Below are 25,474 nucleotides of genomic sequence, written 5' to 3'. Positions count from 1 at the left end.
GGACATGATGGATGATGGATATATTGTTTAGATTTACATTCTAATTTTAATCACTTCAAGGTAACAGTATTAAAAATTGCTTATCACTGTACAAAAAAGTGAAGACAAAAAATCTGAAGAGGAAGAAGGTACTTACATTTAACAACAATCATGACATTATTCACTGGATTATTGTTTACAGTGTTTTATTTGATAAATTTGATTTTTTGATAAACATATACAAAAACATTATTCAAATATGAGGCTTATTATGCATCCTATACTATAACTGGAAAATTGTTTTTTATTACAAAAATCACTTTTATTTTTTAAATACAGGATAAAATGACACTTTAAATAATCTTGTTGGATTCTCAAGTGTTCATGTTGCAGCAGTGGTCAAGCAAATGATACATGATGGACAAGGATTTAATAACTGACTAAATCATGACAAACTTACAATTTTAGTTATAAGACATCTTACACATACTATGTCTGATGAGCCTAGGAGTTCAAGTATTGTTCAATTTTTAAGGGCCTGCAATCAAATACTGTTTACAGGGGCCTACACTGCACATCATCTTATTGGCAGTTACAGTTTTCACTACATTCGATACTGCCCCATGTTCACTATTCTTGGACCTTTTTTTTTCATCTTAAGGAAGAAAACAGAAACACAAATCATCCCTACTACTGCAACAATCATGTGGTGTAAAGTCCAGTCTCAGCATCATTGGTGGAGGGATCCAGACCAAGGAATTTCACGCTGTTAATGTTGACTGGTGGTGCAGCTGTTGGTGCAGAGAGACAGTGAAAACAATACTGTCATATTGTTTGTGAACATTTGCAGATAGTAACTTTAAATCCAACCTTTATTTTAACTGTTGCATGGCTTAGGAAATAGAGGGTTCATGAGAGAGTACTAACTAACCTGCTGAAAAGATATTTATTTGAACATTTAATTTAAAGGTCTATCATTCAAAGTAGGAATCTGAGCAAATCTTTTATCACTTTACCTTCAGACTATGGGTTCAGGCACTCATGTCCTGATTCAGGGTCGGGGAATCCGTTGCACTTAATCATTTTGGTGTAGAAGTTAACAGAGCTCTTAGGCACTCGAGGAAGATTAGGGTCTGTGCGATTAACGTAGAACAGACCAAATCTCTCTGAGAAGCCAGCAGTCCACTCTAGGTTGTCCAACAGTGACCATGCTGTGTAACCACGCACATCCACACCATCAAACAAGTAAGCTGTGAAAAGAAAATAAGTACCTTCATATTCTTAAAATTCTTCTTTCTTTTAGAGAATGAGCAGAACAATTTTTAAGCATCCATATTACACACAAAACATTATTTTCCTCTCCAGGACACTTGTGGCTTTAGATTTCATATAAGGGGAAGCTTTGATACCTTTCAACACCTCGTTGATGTATTGGTCATAGTAGTAAATCCTGTGAACATCATTTAGATCAACAGTCCCCCGCTCTGAAACTCCATTCTCAGTGATTACAATTGGTGGATTTCCATATTCATTCTTAATGAAGTTCAGCAATCTGCGGATACCAAATGGTGCGATCTTCAGCCAGGAGGAGCCTGTATCCAGCCAGGTACGATCAGAAACTCCCATGGCACCCCTGCAGGGGACAAAGTTAAGAGAAGTACAGAATAAAAAAATGAAGCTGTTCAGAAGAAGTAGTCCCAGCAGACATTTATTTTTCAAATGTTAACTTCTTACTTATCTGCCTCAATGCTTTGAGCATCTCCGTGGTCCACAGGGAATGCCAGCACAGATGTGTAATGGTTTAGTCCAAAGAAGTCATGAGTGCCCTTAATTCTCTTAATCTCCTCTGGAGTGAACTCAGGCAACCTGGAGAAATTGAAGTAAAACCAGACTTACTAATTTTAGTAGACTTAAAGTTAAATTATTCTACTATAAAGTTGTTTAGAAAATCGAATACAAAATTTTAAATATTTAATAACAGCGTTTTGATGGATGCTCAATCATCCAGATAAGGAAATCCCAAAAAGTTGATTCTGTTCATATGGAAGTAGTGTTTTCAGTAGGAGAAATGTTTTGTGAACAGAATTAGCTTTTTGTGATTTAATAATAGCCTTTGTAATACCGAGACTGTGGTAGACCAGCAGCTAGACTTCGGTCACGTATTCTTTTCTTCATAATTTCACTGTAGTCACCATTAAATATGGGATGGGCAAACCAGCCAAGGTAGAACTGCACAGAGAGAAACATAATAGTCATTTGAAACTAACTGCTGTCAATTTTTCTTTTGTCACATCTGAGAAGAAATGGCATACCTCCACCACACGTCTTGCAGCGTCATAGTCCTCCTGCCTATAAGGATTTCTGGGTTCAGACCAGTCAGAGTTGACAGTGATGGAGATTATGCCGTTCTGTTTGGCCCTGTACTTGTCATTGTAGAGATGCCAGGCCTCGGCATGAGCTTTAATCAGGTTGTGACCAACAATGTAGGGCAGAGTGTCTGGTCCTGAACTGATTCCTGGTGAGAGAAAAAAAACAGAGCATATAGGCAGCAAATGTGTCATGTTTGTTTGCTTTTTTTCACTACGGTTTAGAAATTTGAAGAACTGCTATAAAGATTACAGCTTGTTTCAAAACAGTCAGAAATTTACCTGGACAACAATTTAACATTTTTTCTTTAACACTATATTACTCTGTAGCACTTATAGAACTTGGTTAATACCAGTGTAGTATTAGATGCAAAGCATTACTTAAACCAGGGGTGTCGAACTCCAGGCCTCAAGAGCCCGTGTCCTGCAGGTTTTCGATGTGTCCTTGATCTAACCCAGGTGATTTAAATGGCTAAATGACTTCCTCAACATGTCTTGAAGTTCTCCAGAGGCCTGGTAACGAACTAATCATTTGTTTCCGGTGTGTTCCAGAGTGATATCTAAAACCTGCAGGACACCGGCCCTTGAGACCTGGCGTCAGAGATTCCTGACTTAAACCATACCTGGGGCAAAGCTTCCAAAGCCATATCCATGGTTGGCTGTCATGATTGGTTCATTAAAGGTGATCCAAATTTTCACCTTGTCACCAAGACGGTCAAACATGAGGTCAGCATAGTCCCTGAAAAGCTTAATAAAGTTCTCATTCAAAAAGCCTCCATAATCCTCTATAGCTTGTGGCAGGTCCCAGTGGTACAGAGTAACCTGAAGGGAAAAGGAAAAGAAAGGAAAGGAAAATGACTGTCTTACTAAATCTAATACATTTACATGTATCTTTTCTGGCACACAGGGAAATTAATACAATTATTCATACCTGTGGCTGGATATTTGCAGCATGCAGTGCGTCCAAAAGTCTTTGGTAGTACTTGATTCCAGCCTCGTTAATGTTATTAATGGTGCCATCAGGAAGGACTCTTGACCAGGATAAGGAGAAACGATAATGGCTGACTTTCAGCTGCTTTAATATCGCAACATCCTCTTCTATTTTATTGTAACTGTCACAGGCTATGTCCCCATTGTCATCATTTAATATTTTGGAAGGACTGTGAGCGAACTTGTCCCAGATGCTTAGACCTTTTCCATCTGCCCTCCATCCTCCTTCAATCTGGACACAATAAATGCAAAACAAAAATTTAAAGAGATGAAAACAAGGCAAGCAAGCCAGTATTGAGTAAAAGTAAAATTGCAGTAAAAGTATAAGTTACTTGGTATGATGCTGAAGCAGAACTCCACATGAAATCCTCTCGGAAGTGACCATAAAGCATCTTCTCATCATCTGGCAAGGGGAAACCATTATCCTTTATGATGTTGTAATAGTAATGAGCTGAGTACTTTGGTGTTCTTGGACGGTCTGGGTTTGTGAAGTCCACGTGGTGCAGCCCAAATAGAAATTTGTACCCGTGCAGCCACTCAAAAGAATCCATAAAAGCTGTTGCTGTGTATCCTCGCAACCGCACACCATCAAGGTTATTGGCTGTAATGTAACCACAAATGCAAACACATACATACAAAATAAATGAACAACCAGTCATGGCAGTGGTGGAAAATGTTAAATATCTTCTGAAATATTTTTATATCACTGCACCTTTGAGAGCCTCATCGATATAGGCCTTGTAGAACATTACTCTTTCAAAGTCATCCCATTCTACTGCTGCTCCATTCTCAGTAATATAAATCTCTGGATCACCATACTCCTCCTTGATCCAGTTGAGGAGTCTCCTCAAGCCCCAGGCCACAGCTTTTTGGTTAGGAATGGCTGTAGTTGGTGAACTGGGTTCCTCGGATTCTCTCATGTCTCGGTCCCATTCATAGGAGTGAGGCTGAAGTGCAGCTGTAAAGTAGCTCACTACCCTTGTAGTGTAATGATTTACACAGAATACGTCAGCAGTTCCCTTGATGAAGTTCTTTTCTTCTTCAGTAAAGGAAGGAAGTCTTGACTGTGGAAGACTTTGGATTTCACTTTTGTTCCCAACTTGCCACTTCAGTGCATCAGGATAGTCACCATTCTTAAAAATAGGATGTGCAAACCATCCCAGTTGGAACTGCATCGCCCGGTCAGCAGTCACCACTTCACGGACTACGTTGACATCAGCAGGTTCAAACCAATCAGCGTTGAGGGCTATGGAGATTAGACCACCCTGCAACTGACGATATTTATCATCATATGTATGGTAGGCCTTGGCATGGGCTTTAATGAGGTTGTGTGCAACTATGTATGGTCTATATCCTGGGTCCACAACATTTGGTGGCATATTTCCAAGTCCATATCCAGACCATGCAATTGTCTGAGGCTGGTTAATGGTTATCCAGAATTTCACTCTGTCACCAAAAGTAGCAAAGCAGAAGTCGCAATAGTCATTAAAAATGTCTATCATCTCTGCACTTTCCCAGCCATTGACCTTTTGCAAAGCTTCAGGAAGGTCCCAGTGGTACAGTGTTACCATGGGTTCGATATTGTACGCTATAAGACCATCAATGAGTCTGTTGTAGTAGTCAACACCTTTCTGGTTGAGGGACTTACGTGTGCCATCAGGAAAGATCCTGGACCAGGACAAAGAGAATCTGTATGACTTCACCCTCAGAGCCCGCAGCATGTAGAGATCTTCATTAAGTCTGTTGTAACTGTCACAGGCTACATTGCCGTTTGCGTTATCAGGAATAGTGTTAGTTGTCTGAGTGAATCTATCCCATATACTAGGACCTTTGCCATCAGCATTCCAGCCACCTTCAATTTGGTAGGCCGACGAAGAAATTCCCCAACTGAAGCCTTCAGGAAAAGTGCCATAATGGTACATTTGTCTATCAAAGTTTGACTGTGAAGAGAATTTCTCCCAAACTACCTTTGCCTGAGATGGAACTTCTGAGGGTGGTAAAGCAGCTAAACGTCGAGTTAATGGCCTTTCTGCAGCTTTAAACTTCTTACTTTTTTGTGAACTGAAACCGTTTTGCTCGATAATCTCAGCGTACAGATATGCAGATTGCTTTGGGGTCCTTGGTCTGGATCCCACTTCAAAGTTGACATAGTGAAGACCAAATCTTTGACTGTAGCCTTGGTTTGCCTCAAATCCATCCATGAGTGACTGCACTGTGAATCGCTGCACATCCACTCCATCTGTGAGTGTTGCTACAAAATGAACAAACAAAAACAAAATTAATATTTGAATTATTTTAACTCTCTCTCTAAAAAAAAATGTGCCTTCAAATTGGGGAAATCTCCAACACTAACCTTTCAGGGCCTCATTGATGTAACTTCTCATGTAGTCCATTCTGCTGGTGTCAGTGAGACTGTCAACACTGTAATCTGTTGGCATCCCATTTCCTGTTATGTATACAGGTAATTTGTTAGCACTCAGGTATTCTGTTGCAATGTAGTTTAGGAGCCTTCTAAGTCCCCAAGGAACAGGATAGATCCAGTCAGAAGCTGTGGAACTCCATGTGGGGTCCACAGTTGCATGGAAGTCACCCACACCGTCAGGACCAGGGGTGCACCCACCATCACTGTTGCTGACTAGCCGAGAAGTATAGTGATTTAAACCAAAAAAGTCAGCAGTACCAAGTATCCTCTTGCTCTCTGTGGGAGTGAAAACTGGGAGCTTTGCTGGTACAGAGTCAGAGCATGCGGTTTTCTTCTGTTCCACCTGATCTTTGAGTATTGCAGGATAATCTCCGTCTACAAATATGGGATGTGCAAACCAGCCCAGCATAAACTGCAGGTAACGGTCTGCAGCTGCTACGTCTTCAGGTTTGGCAGGGTCACTGGGCTCAGCCCAGTCAGAGTTCAAGGCAATGCCCACTTTTCCTCCTTGTGTTTTTCTGTAATTGTCATTATAGACATGCCAGGCCTCGGCATGGGACTTGAGAATATTGTGAGTGACCTGATAATGCAAAATCAAATGTTAAGTACATTAGTGCAATAATTACACTTGTAATAAACTGATTAATTGTAGTATTCTAATAACATCACTGTCACCTGATAGGAAGATTCCACATAGTCCTTTACTCCTGGGGCATGCACACCAGTACCATACCCGGCATGGCTCACTACCCAGGGACTATTGAATGTGTTCCAGATCTTGACTCTGTCTCCAAACCTGGAGAAGCAGAAGTCTGCATAGTCTTTGAAGGCCTCTACAATGGAGGCATTGGTCCATCCACCATAATTCTGGAGTGCTTGAGGCAGATCCCAGTGGTACAGAGTGACAATGGGTTGTATGCCAGATGCAACGAGAGCATTTATCAGCTGGTCATAGTATTGAGCTCCTTTTTCTGATTGGCTCTGTCGGTACCCTGTGGGGAAAATACGGGCCCAAGAGATGGAAAACTGGTAGGTGTCGACCTGAAGACCTCGCAGAAGGTAGACATCATAATCTACCTTACGGTAACTGTCGCAAGCTAGGTCAGCTGTCTGATTTGCAAAGGCCAATCCCTCATGACCAAACCGGTCCCAAATAGTCTCTCCTTTCCCACCTTCTGACCAGCCACCTTCAGTCTTAAAGGATACGCTGGAGGTGGCCCACTGGAAGCCAGAGGGGAATGATTCCTGAAGGAAAAGATCTCGTTCTGCTGTGGTCTGGGACTTAAATTTATCCCACACAGTCTGATAACTGTTTCTTAACCCTGTCATCCTGGTGTGGTGTGAAATGCCATGACTTTTGGAAAGAGAGAGACATGAAAAATATAAGCAAATCTTTAATACAATAAGAAGAAAAAAAAAACAGAATTCCAGTACATATAAATCAGAAAATGAACTCTTACTTGACAAGAGCATCTTCCGTGTCCAGTTTGCCTAACATGTCCTTCATGTCACATCCCACAATATTCAGGCCATTGTCCATCAAGCCTGTGTTGTGTTCAAGAAATATGAATTGTTTTATGACTGATGATAAATAACTTATCTTGAAAAATATATTACTCTTAAAATAAAATTTTGTGTAATTAATCAGTTTATTTGTGAATTTCGCAATACTTCGCTTAGTTTATGTAAGGAATTTTATCTAACTAAATCTAGAAATAATCCTCTTTAATCTTAAATAAAAACCCACTTGCTGTTTCTTTGACACACCAGGGCTCTATTAGCTGTTTCAGTAACAATATGTATTCACTGTTACTGAAAAATAGTGAGCACAAGTCGTAAGCAAAGGCTAAGTCTACAGGTGCCTTATATAACATCACTGGCCCATAACAAGAAGATTTCATGACACAATAACACTCCCAAAATCTAGAACTTTATCTTAATGTATTCTGTTTGGGTAACAACACCAGAGGATTTGCCCAGATGTTGTGGCCTTTGGTTTTTCTTTATTCTGCCATCCCGTAATATCTTCAGATCGCTGTTTTACAAAGCCATTTTTTGACAGGATGTACACTGTACACATTATTTAGTGATGTTATATTCACAGAAACATTTAACATTACATGTATGAAGTATACATATTCATTTGGTATGTTCTTGGTAACTAGCTTATTAGGCACCATGAGTACGAATTTCATGTAGAAAAAAAACACAAATCTCTACTAAGACAGCCACTGGAAAGTCGTATTGTTTCTTTTATATATACAGCTGCACATTCATAAAATGAGGTATTGTTCTCATGTCTATTATGGGAAATTAGTTTTAATTAATTATTAATATCTTATATTTGCTAAGTCAAAAAGCTGTCATGACATTTACCATTTAGGAAATCTCCAAGAAGCTGGTAATCACTGGGAGAACAATCATGAGCACTCATCTCGTAAATCAGGATAGGCAAGTTCCTGCTCAAAATCTACAACATAAAATGAAACATATGTAGCTTTGCTGTATCAGCAAAATGTTAAATGCAACATTTTTTAAAAACCCCATCTTATTACAATTTCAATACCTGTAAGTTCCTCAGTTCATTTTCAAACTCTGAAGAGATGGCACAGTTGTAGTCAATGTGCACTGACAAGAAATCCATCTGTTTAAAACAGGAGATACACAACATGTTGTCACATCGTTATTCTGAGATGGGACATAATGAGAAGAGACTTAATGTGAAATGTATTACAGTAAACCTTTCCTTTTTTTGCACGACTGAATGTAATGCTCCATTTTTGTAGGAAATTGTTGTTTTTAACATAATTTTTTATATATTTTAAGGTGATTAAGCGGACTTATGTTCCCACTTCCATCCTTTAAATAAATACAAAAAAAACAAATTAATCATCTTTGAAACAAACAAAAAAAGTATATAATTATATGACCAATTAAAATCCATATAACAGCAATCAGTAGTTCCAGGTTTGGTGACAATGATTCCAATTTCCTTCGGGAATGATTAACCTCACGTTATTGCACATTAGTGCTGCTGTTCTTGTTACTTTCTTGTCACTAGAGTGTGTGGTGTAAAGAGGTGTTGAATGCCTTCAACAAAACCAAAATTAAAAATAAATGAAAAAATTGGATAATAATTAAAAATTTAAATACAAATTTAACAATTTATTTATTACATTTAATAATTATTATAATTGTTAATGATTATTTGATTCGTTAGAAATAGTTTAATAAAAGAGAAAAATCATCTACAAGAAGCAAATATGATTTCACAACAGCCATTTAATGTGCACATTATGCACATTTTTGACTCTAAGTGGCATAGTTTAACAGTTTCAATTTTCAGTTTTAAAATGGAAAAAATGTTTTATCCTCAGACAAATTTAAGATTTAATTGTTTGGCCACAGTAAAAATGGCCTCTGTGATACATGAAAGCTTTTTAATGTGGTCACTGATTGTGACCACACAAATTATGTGGTCACATAAATTGACCAAATAATTATATGTTCTCAGTCTTGTCAATTAGTGGTAAAGATCATATAAATGACCATCACTGGGGACGTTCATTGAAATAATCATAATAAGCAGATTAACAAATTCACCAGTGAATTGCTTAAAAAGCTGAATTTGAGGCTTGTAATATGTTGGAGAGATTTAAAAACACGCTTTAAATGCACGAAAATCATGAAAAATCTCGCATCAGATGGAAATTTGCATGGTTACTTACGTGATTAAATTTCTGAAAGAAGTAGTCTATTACTGGCAGAAATTAACGCAACTTATTTCCTTCAAAGAGGACATTTGTCACTTTTGAGGCCATGGAAGAATTTTGTTTCTCATATATTTGGTAGGTTGGTTGCTACTATCAGGTCTCACATCTCCCCTCCAGCTTATGATTCCTCTATGAGCCCTCTATGTGTCACCTCGACATTATTATATTTCAAAGAAGTCTTTGACACTATTGGACCCAACGTTTTAAACATTATTAACATCTCTTGCATTCAGTTCTTTAAAAACCTAATCTCAATGCATCAGTTCTGTCAAATTTTAGGCCAATCTCTAAACTCCCCTTCCTGTCCAAAATCCTGGAAAAAAATTGTTTTTCTTCAGCTCCAGGCTTTTCTGGAAATGAATGACATCTCAGTTTCAAAGCACTACATAGCACTGAAACTGTGCTTTTAAAAGTTCTTAATGATCCATCCATCCATCCATTCGCTTCCGCTTATCCACCCCCCTTACATATGGGGTCCCTCAAGGATCTATCCTGGGCCCAGTACTCTTTTCCCTTTACATGCTCCCATTAGACTCTATTTTCAGGAAACAAGGAATCTCATTTCACTATTATGCCAATGATTCTAAAATTTACTTTCCTCTTAAAAAGAATTCTACGGACTCTCTAAACGTTTTGCTAGACTGCCGTGATGACATTAAATCGTGGTTTGCATTACATTTTTTTAATGTAAACAACCAAAAAACTGAGATTGTACTATTTGAACCTTCTGACCCTTGCTTTTCTCTGAAGGTTGACCTTGGTCCTCTGGAAAAGACCAGAAATCCCTTTGCAGAGAATCTGGAAGTGTTCTTTGATAGCAGCTTTTTATTTGAGAAACAAATTCTGTTGTAAAAGCTTCTTCCAGCTCATCTCTCCAACACTTGACATTTTTAAAACTCATTTGAAAACACATTTTTTACTCTCTGGCTTTTAATTGTGACTAAGTGTGTGTGGTGTAAAGAGGTGTTGAATGCCTTCAACAAAACCAAAATTAAAAATAAATGAAAAAATTGGATAATAATTAAAAATTTAACTACAAATTTAACAATTTATTTATTAAATTTAATAATTATTATAATTGTTAATAATTATTTGATTGGTTAGAAATAGTTTAATAAAAAAGAAAAATCATCTACAAGAAGCAAATATGATTTCACAACAGCCAGTTAATGTGCATCGCTTTTCTCTGAAGGTTGACCTTGGTCCTCTGGAAAAGACCAGAAATCCCTTTGCAGAGAATCTGAGTTCTTTGATAGCAGCTTTTTATTTGAGAAACAAATAAATTCTGTAGTAAAAGCTTCTTCCAGCTCAGGGTCTTTGCAAAAACTAAGAACATTTTGTCATTTGCTGACTTCGAGAAAGTGATACATGCATTTATTTCATCCAGGCTTGACTACTGTAACAGTGTTTATTTTGGTATCAGCCAGGCTCTGCTCTCTTGTCTTGAGCTAGTTCAGAATGCTGAAGCCGAACTCTTGACAGGCACTCGTGAACATGGCCATATTTCCCCAGTCTTGGCTCATTTACACGGGCTTCCAGTATGTTGTAGAATTGGCTTTTATCCTCAAAATTAATTGTGACTAAGTTTTGTGTTGTTCTTTGTGTGTGTTTGATCTACTTGTTACTAGTGATGTGCGATACCACTGATTTCCTTTCCGATCCGATACCAAGTAAAATTCAGGGTGGTATCGACGATACTGAGCCGATACTGATACTTTGTACAAAGACTGTTTCATTATATTTCATATATACTTGTATTATGTAATTGTAATAATATAATAATATAGCTTCATAATGATTACAGGACATCAGGACTATGAAAGGCGTAAGAGGAAGTAGTTCCTTCTAATTTAGACGATCCAAATGATATAGTTTCTTTCCATTGTGTTCCTGTTAATGATAAACTACAAATTTACCCCAAAGTACTAAAATATTGATATTTTAATATGAGAATCGATTCTAGAACATAAATTACTGGTATCAGAAGAATCGGTATTTCAATATCGATCCGCACCACTACTTGTTACTTTTTACTATGTGCAGCACTTTGGTAAACCTGTGTTGGTTTTAAATGTGCTTATAAATACATTGATTGATTGATTAATTGATTATTGCCAAAATAAGATCAACAACTGAAAATTTTATTAGGATCCTAAATAAAAATCATGCAAGGAGGTGAAATTCTGACTATACCTATATTATTGTATAGATTATGTATCTATAAAAGAAAAGAAAAAACTTACACTTGTTGAAGCTTTAATGTCGGAGAGAGAAGCCACATCTTTAGTTTTCAGTCCAAGTGACAGACGTCTACCTGTAAATATGCAAGCATGAAAGGCACTTTTACTGTTTGGAACTGCTGAACATGTGCTGAAGGATTTTATTAACTTAGTTTGGTTATACACTGATGGAAATTTATTTTTACAGGTGATTTCTCAAGACACTTACATATAAACAAAACCTTAAGTAAACTCAAGCCTCAGAGAAATAAGAACAAGTATTGACTAGTGAATAATTCTGAAAATATAAATTTAGTCATGTTCTTTTGTCTTTAATCTTCACTTTTTCCTGTTAATTTGACTCACCTTTGTCAGGAAAGCGCTGATGGTACATCTGGTAAATGTTCTTGTTTAGTTGAAGGATGTTCTGCAGAAAACTGGGAGCATGTGCAGGCTGCCCGTCATGCCAAACACCATCCAGTGTCAACCATGAGTGTGCAAGTGGTGCAAACTCTTGGAAGGCAAACTCTGCATACTGCTGAAACATCTGTGCCAGCTCCTGGCTCTCCCAGCCTCCATACCTTGATTGCAGAGACTCTGGAACTGTCCATCCTTGAAGGATGACCAGAGGCTGAAGACCTGCTTCCAGCAGCTGTTTCAGCAGGGTCTGGTAACATCTAACCACAGCCTGCTGGGGCTGGCTGGGGTGGCCTGTAGGAAGAAGTTGAGCCCATGACAGCAGTACTTTGAAGTGGGTCACCCCTCTGCTCTGCAGGTACTCAAAGTACTGCTTAGAGCCAGGAGGAACGGGATGACTGCAGTCAAAGGCATCATTTATGCTTCTGTCTGAGCTTCTGACCACCTGCTTTGTCAGAGGCCCTGCAAGAAACATGAAGTCCTCTCTTCCATTTACCTCACTGCTCTGACAACTACAGAGACAAAAAATGTACAGACTAAAGACCCACAACAGCTTCTTCATTGTGGCTCAAAAACAGAACAACTGATATTTTTCGAGTGTAGCCGAGCTATTTAACAGCAATATCTTTCCTTTTTTTTTACATTGTTACACAATTATTGTTATTGGCACCTCATCTAGTTATCACAAGTGTTTTATTGTAGCTTTGAGAGATAGGCAGATAGACTCTGGACTCTAGAGATAACACCTTCCCCATCTTCTGTTCTTGAGCTCTGATATACTTTTTATTGCTGTAGAATCATATCTTAGTCATTAATTTTACTACTCCTATCCTAGGTGCTTAATTTTAGTCTTTTAACTCTTTTATTTACTTTTGACTTATGTTGGTTTGTTTTTATGTTTAATATAGTTAACATTTTACTGTCGAAGTGTTGCAAAGGTGTTGAAAACATTATGTTGTTATAATTATTACCACTTTTATTATTGTTATCTGTGAAGCCTTTTTATGTGCAACAAGGTATCAAAAAGATTTATTTGATACAAGTTTAGTTTTGACATGTATTCATTTATTTGTATTAATAGTAGGGAAATCCTACCAGTGACTGGACAAAGATGGACTGAAAGACAGCACAGAGGCATTAATCATGGCAGTAGCAAGCCCTAAGCACAAGATCAACAGATGCTGGGGTCTACCACACCAGGCAAGACCCCAGGGGCAGGCTGTGTAAAGATGATGCTGAGACAATCTAGCACATAACAGCAGGGTGCAAGAGTCAGGACATACATGGAAGGCCATAACCAAGTGGCCGACATAGTAAACAGCAACATCTATACTGAGTATGGCCTGGAAGTCTTGATGTCAAATGAGTGGTTGAGAATTACCAACCAAATTAATATCCTTCCAGATATAAACAAACTGGTGATGGCTAACCAACTGGACATAGCAGTAACTACCATATTTTTCGTACTATAAGGCGCACTTAAAATACTTTTATTTTCTCAAAAATTGACAGTGCGCCATATAATCGGTACGCTTTATGTATGAATTCTGGTTGTGCTTACTGACCTCACACCGATTTTATGTGATAGACAGCGCTCAAAAAATGTTTTAGTATGACTTTGGTAAGCTACGAAACCGCACCGCTTGATGGATTGTCGGAGCATTACGGTTACAGTAGTCAGGAGCCTCACGCACTTGGAGTAATCTAGGTCCAAAATTCAGTCCGCTTCAAGTCCCAAAGTCAAACAAACACTGCGGCATCACTGAGAGTTAGCAAACTGTCTAAATTATTTCATCTTTAATAAAATGATCAGAGTTTCTCCTTTACCAGGTGTAACAATTAAGTTTAAATCCAGGCATCCATGAAAACAGAATTTAGTACATTTAATGGAGTTAAAAGTTAGCAGGAAGTTAGCTCGCTAGTTTCCAACTAAACATGACATACCATGTTCTGACTAGGAGATTTCTGAAAAGATTAAAACGTACACCTCTGCTATCACTTCCAACATAAGTGAAGACAGAAAACTAAACAGCAGTGGCGTTTGTAGGGTTACTGAAGTTGGACTATCTGGTATATAATGTTATGCTACATGATCGCTAGCGACACAGCTATGTTAGCATAACACTAGCACAGTGAAGCTGGAGGATGAACACCAACTTTTTTCCACTCGATAAAAGTTAACGTGAGGGTTCCCAGTGGTTAGGGTTGAGGGCATGGCAAGATGCTGTAAACAGACCAAACTTTAGTCAGGAGAACAACTGAGATAATACATAACACATATATGGTAAATGGTCTGTATTTCTATAGCGCTTTACCAGTCCCTAAGGAGCCCAAAGCGCTTTACACATCCAGTCATCCACCCATTCAAACATTCACACAGTGGTGATGGCAAGCTACATTGTAGCCACAGCCACCCTGGGGCGCACTGGCAGAGGCGAGGCTGCCAGACACTGGCGCCACCAGGCCCGGGTGAAGTGTCTTGCCCAAGGACACAACAAACGAGACTGTCCAAGCCAGGGCTTGAACCGGCAACCTTCCGATTACAAGCCGACCTCTCAACTCTTGAGCCACGATCGCCCGTATATGTATACATATATACATAGCACACCATTGTTTTTCTTGTGACATTACCAATAAGTTTGATGTGTCACATGGCCCTCTTCCTATTGAAAAACCAAAAGTTGTATCCAAGATGGCCAACTTCTAAATGGCCACCATGGTCACCACCCATCTTGAGGAGTTTGCCCCCTCACATATACTAATGTGCCACAAACAGGACTTTAATATCACCAACCATTCCCCTGTTATTACGGTGTATCCATATAAATGGCCCACCCTGTAGAATGGAACCAAAGGCACCCGCAGGTGATGATGTTTCGTCGACATTGTTGTGTTTGTTGTTATGTAAATTTGACAAGCTGAACGCATTCCTCGCTGTACAGGAGACACGGCACAAGATTGATTAACAATGGTCTACAGCCAATCAGGAAGCAGAACACAATGCGCTGAAAAAAAAGCATGCAAAATTGCACAAAAAAAAGCAGAAGGTGAACTGTGATATAGCAAGGGACCACTGTATTTTTATTTCTTCATTTGAACACAGTAACACACTTCAGTTTCCAATAAGTTTATTGATTGGTTTCAGTACATTTGTTCTATTTGTAAGGGCGCACATTTTGTTTACTTATATATTTATACTAGGGGTGGGCGATATAAACGATATACGATAGAAACGATATAAATTTGGCCAACGATAGAGATTTTGACTATACCGCTCTACCACGATAGCGCATGTTGATGATGTCATCAAGCTGCGCCTGTTTTGGTTGAAAGTATTGCAGCGGCTACAACCACTATCATCTGCAAATTATGCCAGGCGACAGTAATAACAAAGAGATGAAGCACTGTTGAAATATGGGGAAAGCCAACTACTGCGCTTCCTCCATTTACGTAACATTGATTCATTAATGTTGAATTCTCTCGCAGCTGTTCTATTCCCATGTTGTTGCAGTATATTAATAACTAACCTTGTATTGTGGATGAATTATCTGAGTTGTTCTCCTGACTGAAGTTTGGTCCATGTATAGCATCCTGCTTTGCGATTGCATGTGTCCCCAACCACCAGAAACCCTCACGTTAACTTTTATCGAGTTGGTGTTCATCCTCCAGCTTCACTGTGCTAGTGTTATGCTAACATAGCTGTGTCGCTAGCGATCACGTAGCACAACATTATATACCAGATTTCAGTAACCCTACAAACGCCACTGCTGTTTAGTTTTCTGTCTTCATTTAGGTTGGAAGTGGTAGCGGAGCTGTACGTTTTAATTTGTTTCAAAAATCTCTCAGTCAGAACATGTTTAGGTGGAAACTAGCGAGCTAACTTCCTGCTAACTTCTAACTCCGTTAAATTTAAATAAATTAAATTTAAATAAATTCTGTTTTTATGGATGCCTGGATGTTAAACTTAATTGTTACACCTGGTAAAGCAGCAACACTGATCATTTTATAGAAGATGAATGAATTTAGACAGTTTTTAACTCTCAGTGTTCATTTGACTTTGGGACCTGAAGCGGACGGAGTTTTGGACCCAGATACTCCGCGAGGCTCCTTACTACGGCAGACGTAATGCTCTGACAGTCCATCAAGCAGTGCGGCTTTGTAGCTTACCAAAGTTGTACTAAAGCATTTTTTGACAGATTTCTGCACGCCGTGTATTACATAAAATCGGTTCGAGGTCAGTAAACACAACCAGAATTCATATATAAGGTGCACTCTCGATTTTTGAGAAAATTAAAGGATTTTTACGGTGGAAAATATGTTATACAGAAAAAAAAGAATATATCGCGATATATATCGTTACCGCACATGCTTCAAATTATACCGCAATATGGATTTTAGGTCATATCGCCCAGCCCTAATTCATACCAATTCATCTTATTCGTGGTTTGGTTTGTGACTAATCTTTGTTTCTTTCACCTGCTTCTTACCTTCTATGAACCCTATGAACCTGCTATTCCTGGAGTTACCAGACAAAAGCTGGGCTCAAAGCATCTAAAATACATAGAGGGGATGATTGGACTGCACCACCACTTCCTGCCGAAGGAGGAGAAAGTGTATTTTCAAAGATTTTGTATTTGATTAAATACTTGAGTTTAGGGTTTTAGTGGGTTTTGAGTTTCCTCTTTGGTGTTTAGTTTATTAATAAACCAGACTGTACTGGTGTTTAGTTTATTAATAAACCAGACTGTACTGCATCATTTATGTGGTTTATGATTGTGTTTTGTTTAGTTAGCCCTGTTGTGTCATAGTGATCTGATCAGCCATTATACATACCCCTGTGTGTCATTTCCTGTTTAGGTCAGTGATGTTCGTTTGGGCAGTTGTTTGGTTTGTTGAGTTCGCAGTTCTTTGCCTGAGTTTAGTTTTGTTTCTTTGACCTCTTTTATGAGCTCAACATTTATTACTTTTTTAAATATAATTTTTGGGGGTTAAATAAATAAAAACCGTACTTTTCTAATAATTCCTGTGACGACTCCTGCTTTTTCAACTCGGTCCATCACGCCCATATATAATTTACTTTATGCATGTATGTTGTCAATACAAATAATGGCAGTAAGAAACACAGCTTTTAATTGTTATATATAGCATTAATATCACTTTGACCTTCAGAGCAACCTGGTGATTTTGAGAGGCCAACAGTCAAATTTGAAATGATACTTTAAATCTTTATACACTAGTTTCTACATATTGACTAAACACCAAAGTTATAAAGCTTTTTGACCAGTTTTGACCAATAAAACATTAATTTGGCCTTGAAGTTCTTGATGCATGCAAGCCAAATTTTATCTCTACACCGCTACAAAGAAATTATTGCAAATTTTCAGAGCTCTTGTGTTTGCAGACAGAAAGACTCATACAAACACAAATGCTACCAAAAACGTAACCTCCTTGTTGGAGGTTACAAAGATCTGATCAGACTGAAACTAAACATTTACTTTCTCAATGTCAAATATAAGATAATTACATAATGTAACTAATGTAATCTTGCCATGATGTGTCCCAGATCACTTGAACTTTGATCCACACGTATAAAGTTATATCACTTTTTCTTATATAAAAAAGTAATCATCATAAATGCCTAATCTATATGGCTCAAATCAAAAGGCGACACCTGCACCCTAATCAATAAGATTCAGTTTATTGAACAGGGTTGACAAAAGAATGACTGAGAGATTTGAAACGACCTTGAGATTACAAGATTAAAAAAACAATAAAGCAAAACAACATGTCTTAATTATTCCTTATGTGTTTCACTTTTTGATTTGAATGTCCTAAAGTTTAGAATAACTTAGTATCAAACTGTCTTTGTTTGAGCCAAAACTTAGATGTACAAATCATTACATATCTTTCACACACTGAAATCAACAGAAATGTTTAAATATGAATATCTTTTAAAAAAAAAATTATTTCTTTATATTTCACTATAATGTAATATAAAAAAAAGCATGTAGAATACTTCACATTCACAAGTAATGCATTTTTCAATCAACTTTCAGGTTGAAATGAGCAAACACATGTTGCAAAAATGAAAATATCAGTACATAGTCTACGCAATTCTGGAGTTTCTATATATTCGCTAAAAAAGGTGAGCTTCAGACCTTTTTTTCTACACATTGTTATAACGATTCCAGTTTGAAATGATGAAATAATTTTGTTAAATACGGGCATGTTTTGTCTCCAACTATATTTTAACCTGAATTAACTGACTTTTGCAGGACAGCACGTCTCAAAATCGTGGGTAGGTAAAGTAGGTGTTGAAAATAAAAAATGTGCACATATTTAACCAAATTATTTTCATAGATATCATTTGATCACCTCCTGGAAATTCCTACATTTGGTACTATGCGTGTTAATGAAAATAACATTTTCTTCACTTTTATGACTAAGAATTTATTTTTAAAACTATTCTGTCTCATTAGCATTATTATGAAATGTAGTTATATACTATTCAGAAATTGTTAGGTATAGGGTTAGGTTGGTCCCTACACAGCACCCTACACCTGTGACAAAGACAGGTAGAGCTATGTATGTTTTATTTATTTAGTTTTTTTCTTCATCATAGACACTAAAACATAGATACTGTTAAATTTGTAAGCGTAGTTATTTATTATCACCATAATTGTATTGGGTGTTACACTAGATTTCCTTTATCTTCTTTTGTTGACTTATCCACATTTATTTGATTGTTCAGAAATGATCACCCTGCTTTGTGAGATTATATCTTTCATGAACACCTGTCCCAAGGTCATGATAAGGAGTGTAGGTTATTCAAGCAGGAGAAAGAATATTGTAGAAAACTATATTTGTTTGTGTATATCTCAATCTCTCTGAGTGCATTTCAATCTGTGTGGAGATTTGTGTGAGCCTATTGAAAAGTGTGTGTCATCAGATCTCTATGTGTAGTATTAACTATATTTCAGTTCAATTACATTCAAATCACAACAACAGTCACCTCAAGGTGCTTTATATTATAAGGTAGACCCTACAATCATACATACAGAGAAAAACCCAACAATCATATGACCCCCTACACTGTAAAGAAATATGTATTATAAAAGTATTTTACTGTGTGCTTTACAGTTTTGTACTGTTCTTCTAGAATATCATTAAATTTACATAAATAGACTGTGATTTTACATTTCAAATGTAAATTAAGGTAAAATCACTGTAAATGTAATAAAACATAATTTTCTTGTTTTTTAAATGTATCTGTCTGTACATATGCATATTTAGATTGTTAAAATACATTCACAAATGTATCATAATTTCACAAATATTTATCCGTTATTTGAAAGATTGAACTGTTAAATTCAAATGTAATGCTATGGAAAAATATATAAAATGATTCTTATAAACTTTTTTTACATCGAATAATTATTATTATTACTGTTATTTAGGGCGATCGTGGCTCAAGCGTTGGCAGTTTGCCTTGTAATCAGAAGGTTGCCGGTTCGAGCCCCGGCTCGGACACTCTCGGTTGTTGTGTTTTTAGGCAAGACACTTCACCTATACTGCCTACTGGTGATGGCCAGAGGGGAATTGTAAAGTGCTTTGAGGGTCTCAAAAAGCGCTATATGAATACAATCCATTATTATTTAAACCAACTGTTAACTGTATATTTCTGTACATTTAAGTATTATTATTCATATTGTCGCATTCATTGACCTTGTTTATAGGTAATTTCATTGTTTGATCACATTAAATGTACCTAATTTAAGGTTTAAAAGCAAAAAGAGATGAATAACAAGTATGATTGAATGCAGAGAGGTTTATTAACACATAGTGAGAAAGGTGACTGAAGTAGAAATACTCAATGCATCATGGGAATCCCCCAGCAGACTACACGTACTGCAGCATAGCTGAGGTTTCAGGGTCACGTGATTCACCCCTAACTATATGCTTTAGCAAAATGGAAAGTTTTTGACCTGTGAGTCATACAACGCTACTCAAGTCAAGTGGCTTTTATTGTCATTTCAACCATGTACCGTGGTACGGTACAGAGTGAAATGAGACAATGTTCCTCTGAGACCCTGCTTAAAGTGCAATGTGCAAAAATTGCAAAAAACAAGATAAGACAGATGAGTGCTTGGTAGTGATGTGCATGAAGGTGGGTGTGTGTGTGTGTGTGTGTGTGTCATTCCAGTCACTGAGTGCTCAGGACTCTGACAGCTTGGGGGAAGAAACTGTTCCACAGTGTGGTAATGAGGGCCTGGATGCTCCATTACCTCTTTCCAGAAGGCAGCAGGGTGAAGAGTGTGTGTGAGGGGTGTGTGGGGTCCTCCACAATGATGCTGGTGGCTTTGCGGATGGAGCGGGTGCTATAAGTGTCCGTGATGGAGGGAACAGAGGCTCCAATGATCTTCTCAGCTGTTCTCACTATCCGTTGTAGGGTATTGAGATCTGATACGATGCAGTTACCATAGCAGAGTGATGCAGCTGCTCAGGACACTCTCGATAGTGCTACTGCAATAGAGTCTGAGAACAAAGAGCTGCAAATGGGCATGAAAGCTTCCCTTTAATTTATTTGAAAAGCAGTGGTCTGACAGCAAAGTGCATCTGTGTCAGTGCAACATGATCTGTACTAAACATTAATGCAACTGAGAAGAAGAAAATATATTTCCAATGGCAAAATACTTTCAGAAAGAAATGATGATAGTTGATCGACAGGGCATGTGTTTGTGAAAGCCATAGCATAAAAATTTGCAGAATTTTTTATAATCATCAAACCATTCAATTCAATACATTTCAATTTTATTTGTATAGTGTATAGCAAAGTATAAGAGATTCCAGCATGGTATTTTCATAGCTAAAAAATACATTAAAATTTAATTTGAAAATACACACACACACACACACACTCACGTAGTCTTCTGGACAAATTCTTCTAGTCCCAAAGTTTATAACAGCCAGTAGCGGTTTTTGATACGGGCGACACGGGCGGTTGCCCGGGGCGGCATCGTGGTGGGGGGCGGACTCACGGGCATCGGCACAAAAAAGAAATGATCATACTCATGCCGCCCCGACATCAGCCAGCGCATAGTGGGAATGTCACCGAATGTGTAGGCACGTATCGGCTTTCTATCGCCCATTTGCTGGGAGTAAGGGCGCCCTCCGTTTACGAGGTGCGCCTGCTGCTTGTGGCACAGGGAGGAGAGGACGGGGCGGCGGGGATTCTCTGGCTGGCTGTATCTCGCAGAATAAAAGAAAAGAAAAACAAAACAACAAACACGAAAACAACAGACATCATGATACAGACTTATAATTTGCACCGATGTTTTTTCGAAATTCTGTACGCAAAAAGTGAGCGCGAGAGCCCTCGGTGCGCCTGCTCGCTGCTGGTCAAAGTAAACTTTATTGTCATCTCCGCTACAGTCCAGTATATAGAGAGACGAGACGACGAGGCTCCAGTTACAGCAGTGCAAGTAAACAAACAATAAATATAAGAAGGGTAAGAAAATAAATATACACTTTAGGACTCGGGGTAAAGGATCAATAACAATTTGAAATTTATAATTTACTTTGATGATTTAAAGTCTCACACACAACCCGTCGATGTTGCTTCCAAAAAGAGCACATTTCATTCATAATGTTGTAAATCCAAATCCATTATGTATTCATGAGTTGAATCCTGGGTTGTGCGAAATCCCAGAAATAAACCTTAGACAAAGTGAATTTGTGAACTAAGGTGTAGGTCTGTTAGGTTATTTTGTGGCGATCCTCGGGTTGGGGGATTTGTTTTCATACTGGAGTGCAAAATTAAAACCAGTGGAAGATGGACAAGAAAAGTTCAAAGCCATCTGGTGCTCAGTTTAGAAAAAAGATAAAAGAAGAGGAAGAGAAACAAGCAAAAGATACAGGTAAGCAGATGTGTGATTGGATCCTGGCAGGTCATCCTGAAACAATCAGAATCAGAATACTTTATTAATCCCTAAAGAAATTATGTGGGTTACAGTTGCTCCAAGAAGAAATGGTAAAAAATAATAACAGTAACAAACTAAACTTCAAACATTATGTTGCAGATTTTAATATTAATTAGTCAGTGTCAATTGTTGATTTGTCCTGTTTTCATTGTATGACGAATTATGATGGCCGTTTGCATACTATGCATACTCTCTCTCTCTCTTCATATATGTGTGTGTGTGTGTTTCTCTGGTGAAATTCAGTATGGTTCCGACAACAGTTTTATGTTAATGTGTACAATCCTTAATATGTTTTACGTGTGTGTTTGGGGGGGGGCAGAGGGAGTGTTCGCCCAGGGCGCCAAACAGGCTAGGACCGCCACTGATAACAGCCTGCTATAAAAATTATCTTTATTCCATTCACTATTACTCAGATAAACTAATTAAAGCTTTTATATCTTTGATGACAGTGGAAGAAAACAGGACTGTTGCCAAACATGGATGACGTCAGCAACACTCTGCATACTGTCATCAAAGCCCAGAGATTCCCGATCAGCGATGGGCTGCTCCTCCCCAGCAGCAGAACCAGCAGGCCTAAAATCTCCTTTGTACCCTGAGCCATCAAACTGTACAACTCAGCACTCAGGGTGAGGGGGAAGAGGAGGGGAGGGGTGGATGATGTCAACCCAGTGAAATAACCAAACAAACACACTGCCAATGTATTACGCTTTACACTTTAATTCCTGGATTTCCTTTCATTATTACCATTTTAAATTCTGCTGTTGATTTTTTTATTCTTAATGTTCTATTCTTAATTATTTGTACCTGCTTGGTAATTTTGTTTTCTTATTTGTATTTCAGTTAGTGTTGTGTTGTGCTGCTGGAACCATAATTCCCCTCAGGGGAAATTAAAAAGGTATTAATAAGGTTCTATTCTGTTCTACAGCAAATAAAATCTACCGCCTGATACAGATAAAAGACAATTATAATAAGTGATGATTTTAAATCATCTTTAAAGGAAACAAGGTTCAAGGTTCAAGGTTCTTTATTTGTCACATGCATAGTTATACAAGTATAACACACAGTGAAATGTAGCCTGACACGCTCCTCGACATGTGCAAAAATTGGGGGGGGGGGGGTGTGTAGAGGAAGAACATTATATACATACATATAGTATATACACTGGGTGAATGTGCAGTAGTAGCAGCAAGCAGGTGAATTCTGTACATTAATATGAATAGACATCTGACTATTTTACAGGATAGACAATATAAACATATTTAAAATTAAAGGAATTGACATGTACATTGTGCCTTGGTTTAGAGTGTCTGGAAGAGAGTCCTGTCTCAGTCAATTATAGATGATGTGAGAGGGCGGGTGTGTGTGTTTAGGGCACGGATGGCTTGGGGATAGAAGCTCCTCTTAAGTCTCTCTGTCCTTGCCCGGAAGATGCGGAACCTTCTACCAGATTGCAGAAGTTGGAACAGTTTGTTGCCAGGATGGGACGGGTCCTTCAGTATCTGCGCTGCTCTAGTCCAGCATCTCCTGGTGTAGGTGTCCTGAAGCGGGGGGAGAGCAATCCTGCAGCAGCGTTCTGCTGTACGGATCACTCTCTGGAGAGCTTTTTGGTCCTTCACACAGCTGTTCCCAAACCACGATGTCATGTTCTGTGTGAGGATGCTCTCCACAGCGCCTGTATAGAAAATCCCGAGGATCTTTGGAGAGACCCTGAACTTCCTCAGTTGTCCTCAGACACACATTTTCAGTTTGGTCGAGCTCACTATAAATGTTTCCTATTGCTGCTTTAGTTGACTGTGTTACCACTATTAGAATTTTTATATATAATATATTTATATTTTGGTTATATTTTGATTTTTATTTGACTTTTTTCAATTACTTCCAACTTTTTAACTGGGTTCTTGGAGACCCTGATTACAAATGAGGGTGACTGTAAAGCACTTTGTGTCAGTTTCTTTTGTTTTCAATTTCTTTGTTTAAGTATCTTTGCTTGTGTGTGTGTGTGCACACGCACATGTTCTTTCAGGTTGTTCTTAGAAAATTTGATTACTTTGGTAATAAGAAATTAGATTACTCTGGGACACAGGTTTTATCTTTCTTGAAATGCAGCCCACAGTTGTTAGATGTGCAGAAAGTATGACGGTGCGTTTTCCTAATTGTTTACTACATGTCCCAAAGGTCATGATGACAAAGGACGATTAATGCAGCAGGAGGAAGGAGAAAGTGCTCTGTCATGGTGGAAAATATAAATAAACAAGAAGCACCTGGAGAGTACAAACCTCCAACAAGCTACTTCTCCACTCTCTGGACAATATTTACTTTTAAGGCAATAGTATAAAATTTTTGATATATTCATTCTATTTTGTCTCGTTCTTAAACAAAGAAGTTATTTTCAAACTTCTTTGTTTAAGAAATTCATATCTCAAAGAAATAAATCCCACTGATAATGTCTGAGCCTAATGCCTCAAAACTCGAATGCCTTAAACTATAGTGATAATGTATGAATGTTAAAATGAGGTCAGAGGTCAAACGTGGCATGATATTTGTTGCAAACTATGATATTTAAAATCAATTAAGCTTTAATTTTACTTTCAGCTGGCTTCCTTTTATACTCTACCTGTTTCAGGTAAGCATCTGGAATAAGTTATAAGCAAACATGGACACATGGAAAAAAAAAAAAAAAAATATATATATATATATATATATATATATATATATATATATATATATATATAATGTCTCTGGGAATTGGTGGTAAAATATATTTTATATTACTTTGTTAGTCTCAGGTGAGTAAAGCACAAATCATCAATACAAAACACTCTAAAAATGTGGGGGGGGGGGGGGGGGGGTATTTGTTTGTTTTGTTCTGTATAAAACATGTGACTTCTCCACAGTGACCTATAGTGGGACTGTGATTTCTGCTGAACATAGCAACTCCAGTTTAAATCACAGCTTTTGAGATTAGCAGTGAGAAGCAGCATAAAAAAAGGGTTTTCTATTTTAATTTTTGGAAATGTTTTTAAGAGATTGAAAGTAATCTTTTTTTTTTACTTTTTATTTTGTACTTTTTCCAAATTTATAGTACATGCAAACAAAAAATGTAAGTAATCTTTAATATAAAAATATAAATATATATATATATATATATATATATATATATATATATATTTATACCCACACTCTAAACCCATACTCCATACTGGTACTCAGGTTGTTGCACTCTAGTTATAGTATTATTTATTGTAATGTCTTATTACTTGTCATTTCTGCTTGTTAAAAACAAACAAAAAAAACATAATAAACTTAACTATTTATTTATAACTTAAAA

At 37.6% G+C, this 25,474-nt stretch overlaps 1 protein-coding gene across 1 annotated transcript; it reads right to left on the bottom strand.

The window, feature by feature from the left end:
- Positions 1–336: 336 nt before the first annotated feature.
- LOC309690965 (lactase/phlorizin hydrolase-like) lies at positions 337–12,728 on the bottom strand (the record flags this gene model as incomplete). The annotated part of the gene is made up of 17 exons (XM_082508452.1): positions 337–770; positions 996–1,229; positions 1,389–1,612; positions 1,714–1,845; positions 2,102–2,208; positions 2,292–2,494; positions 2,969–3,167; positions 3,277–3,567; positions 3,668–3,936; positions 4,048–5,586; positions 5,689–6,337; positions 6,433–7,111; positions 7,218–7,302; positions 8,134–8,227; positions 8,324–8,401; positions 11,774–11,844; positions 12,116–12,728. The coding sequence occupies 16 exons, from the start codon at positions 12,726–12,728 to the stop codon at positions 1,003–1,005; spliced, it is 5,460 nt and encodes a 1,819-aa protein (XP_082364578.1). The 3' UTR covers positions 337–770; positions 996–1,002.
- Between the last annotated feature and the right edge of the window lie 12,746 nt (positions 12,729–25,474).

The sequence above is a fragment of the Aulonocara stuartgranti genome (genome assembly GCF_965226115.1).
Source record: "Aulonocara stuartgranti genome assembly, chromosome: 16".
Lineage (NCBI taxonomy): Eukaryota > Metazoa > Chordata > Actinopteri > Cichliformes > Cichlidae > Aulonocara > Aulonocara stuartgranti.
Note: the sequence above shows the minus strand (reverse complement) of the source record. Positions and strands in the feature narration are given on the sequence as shown.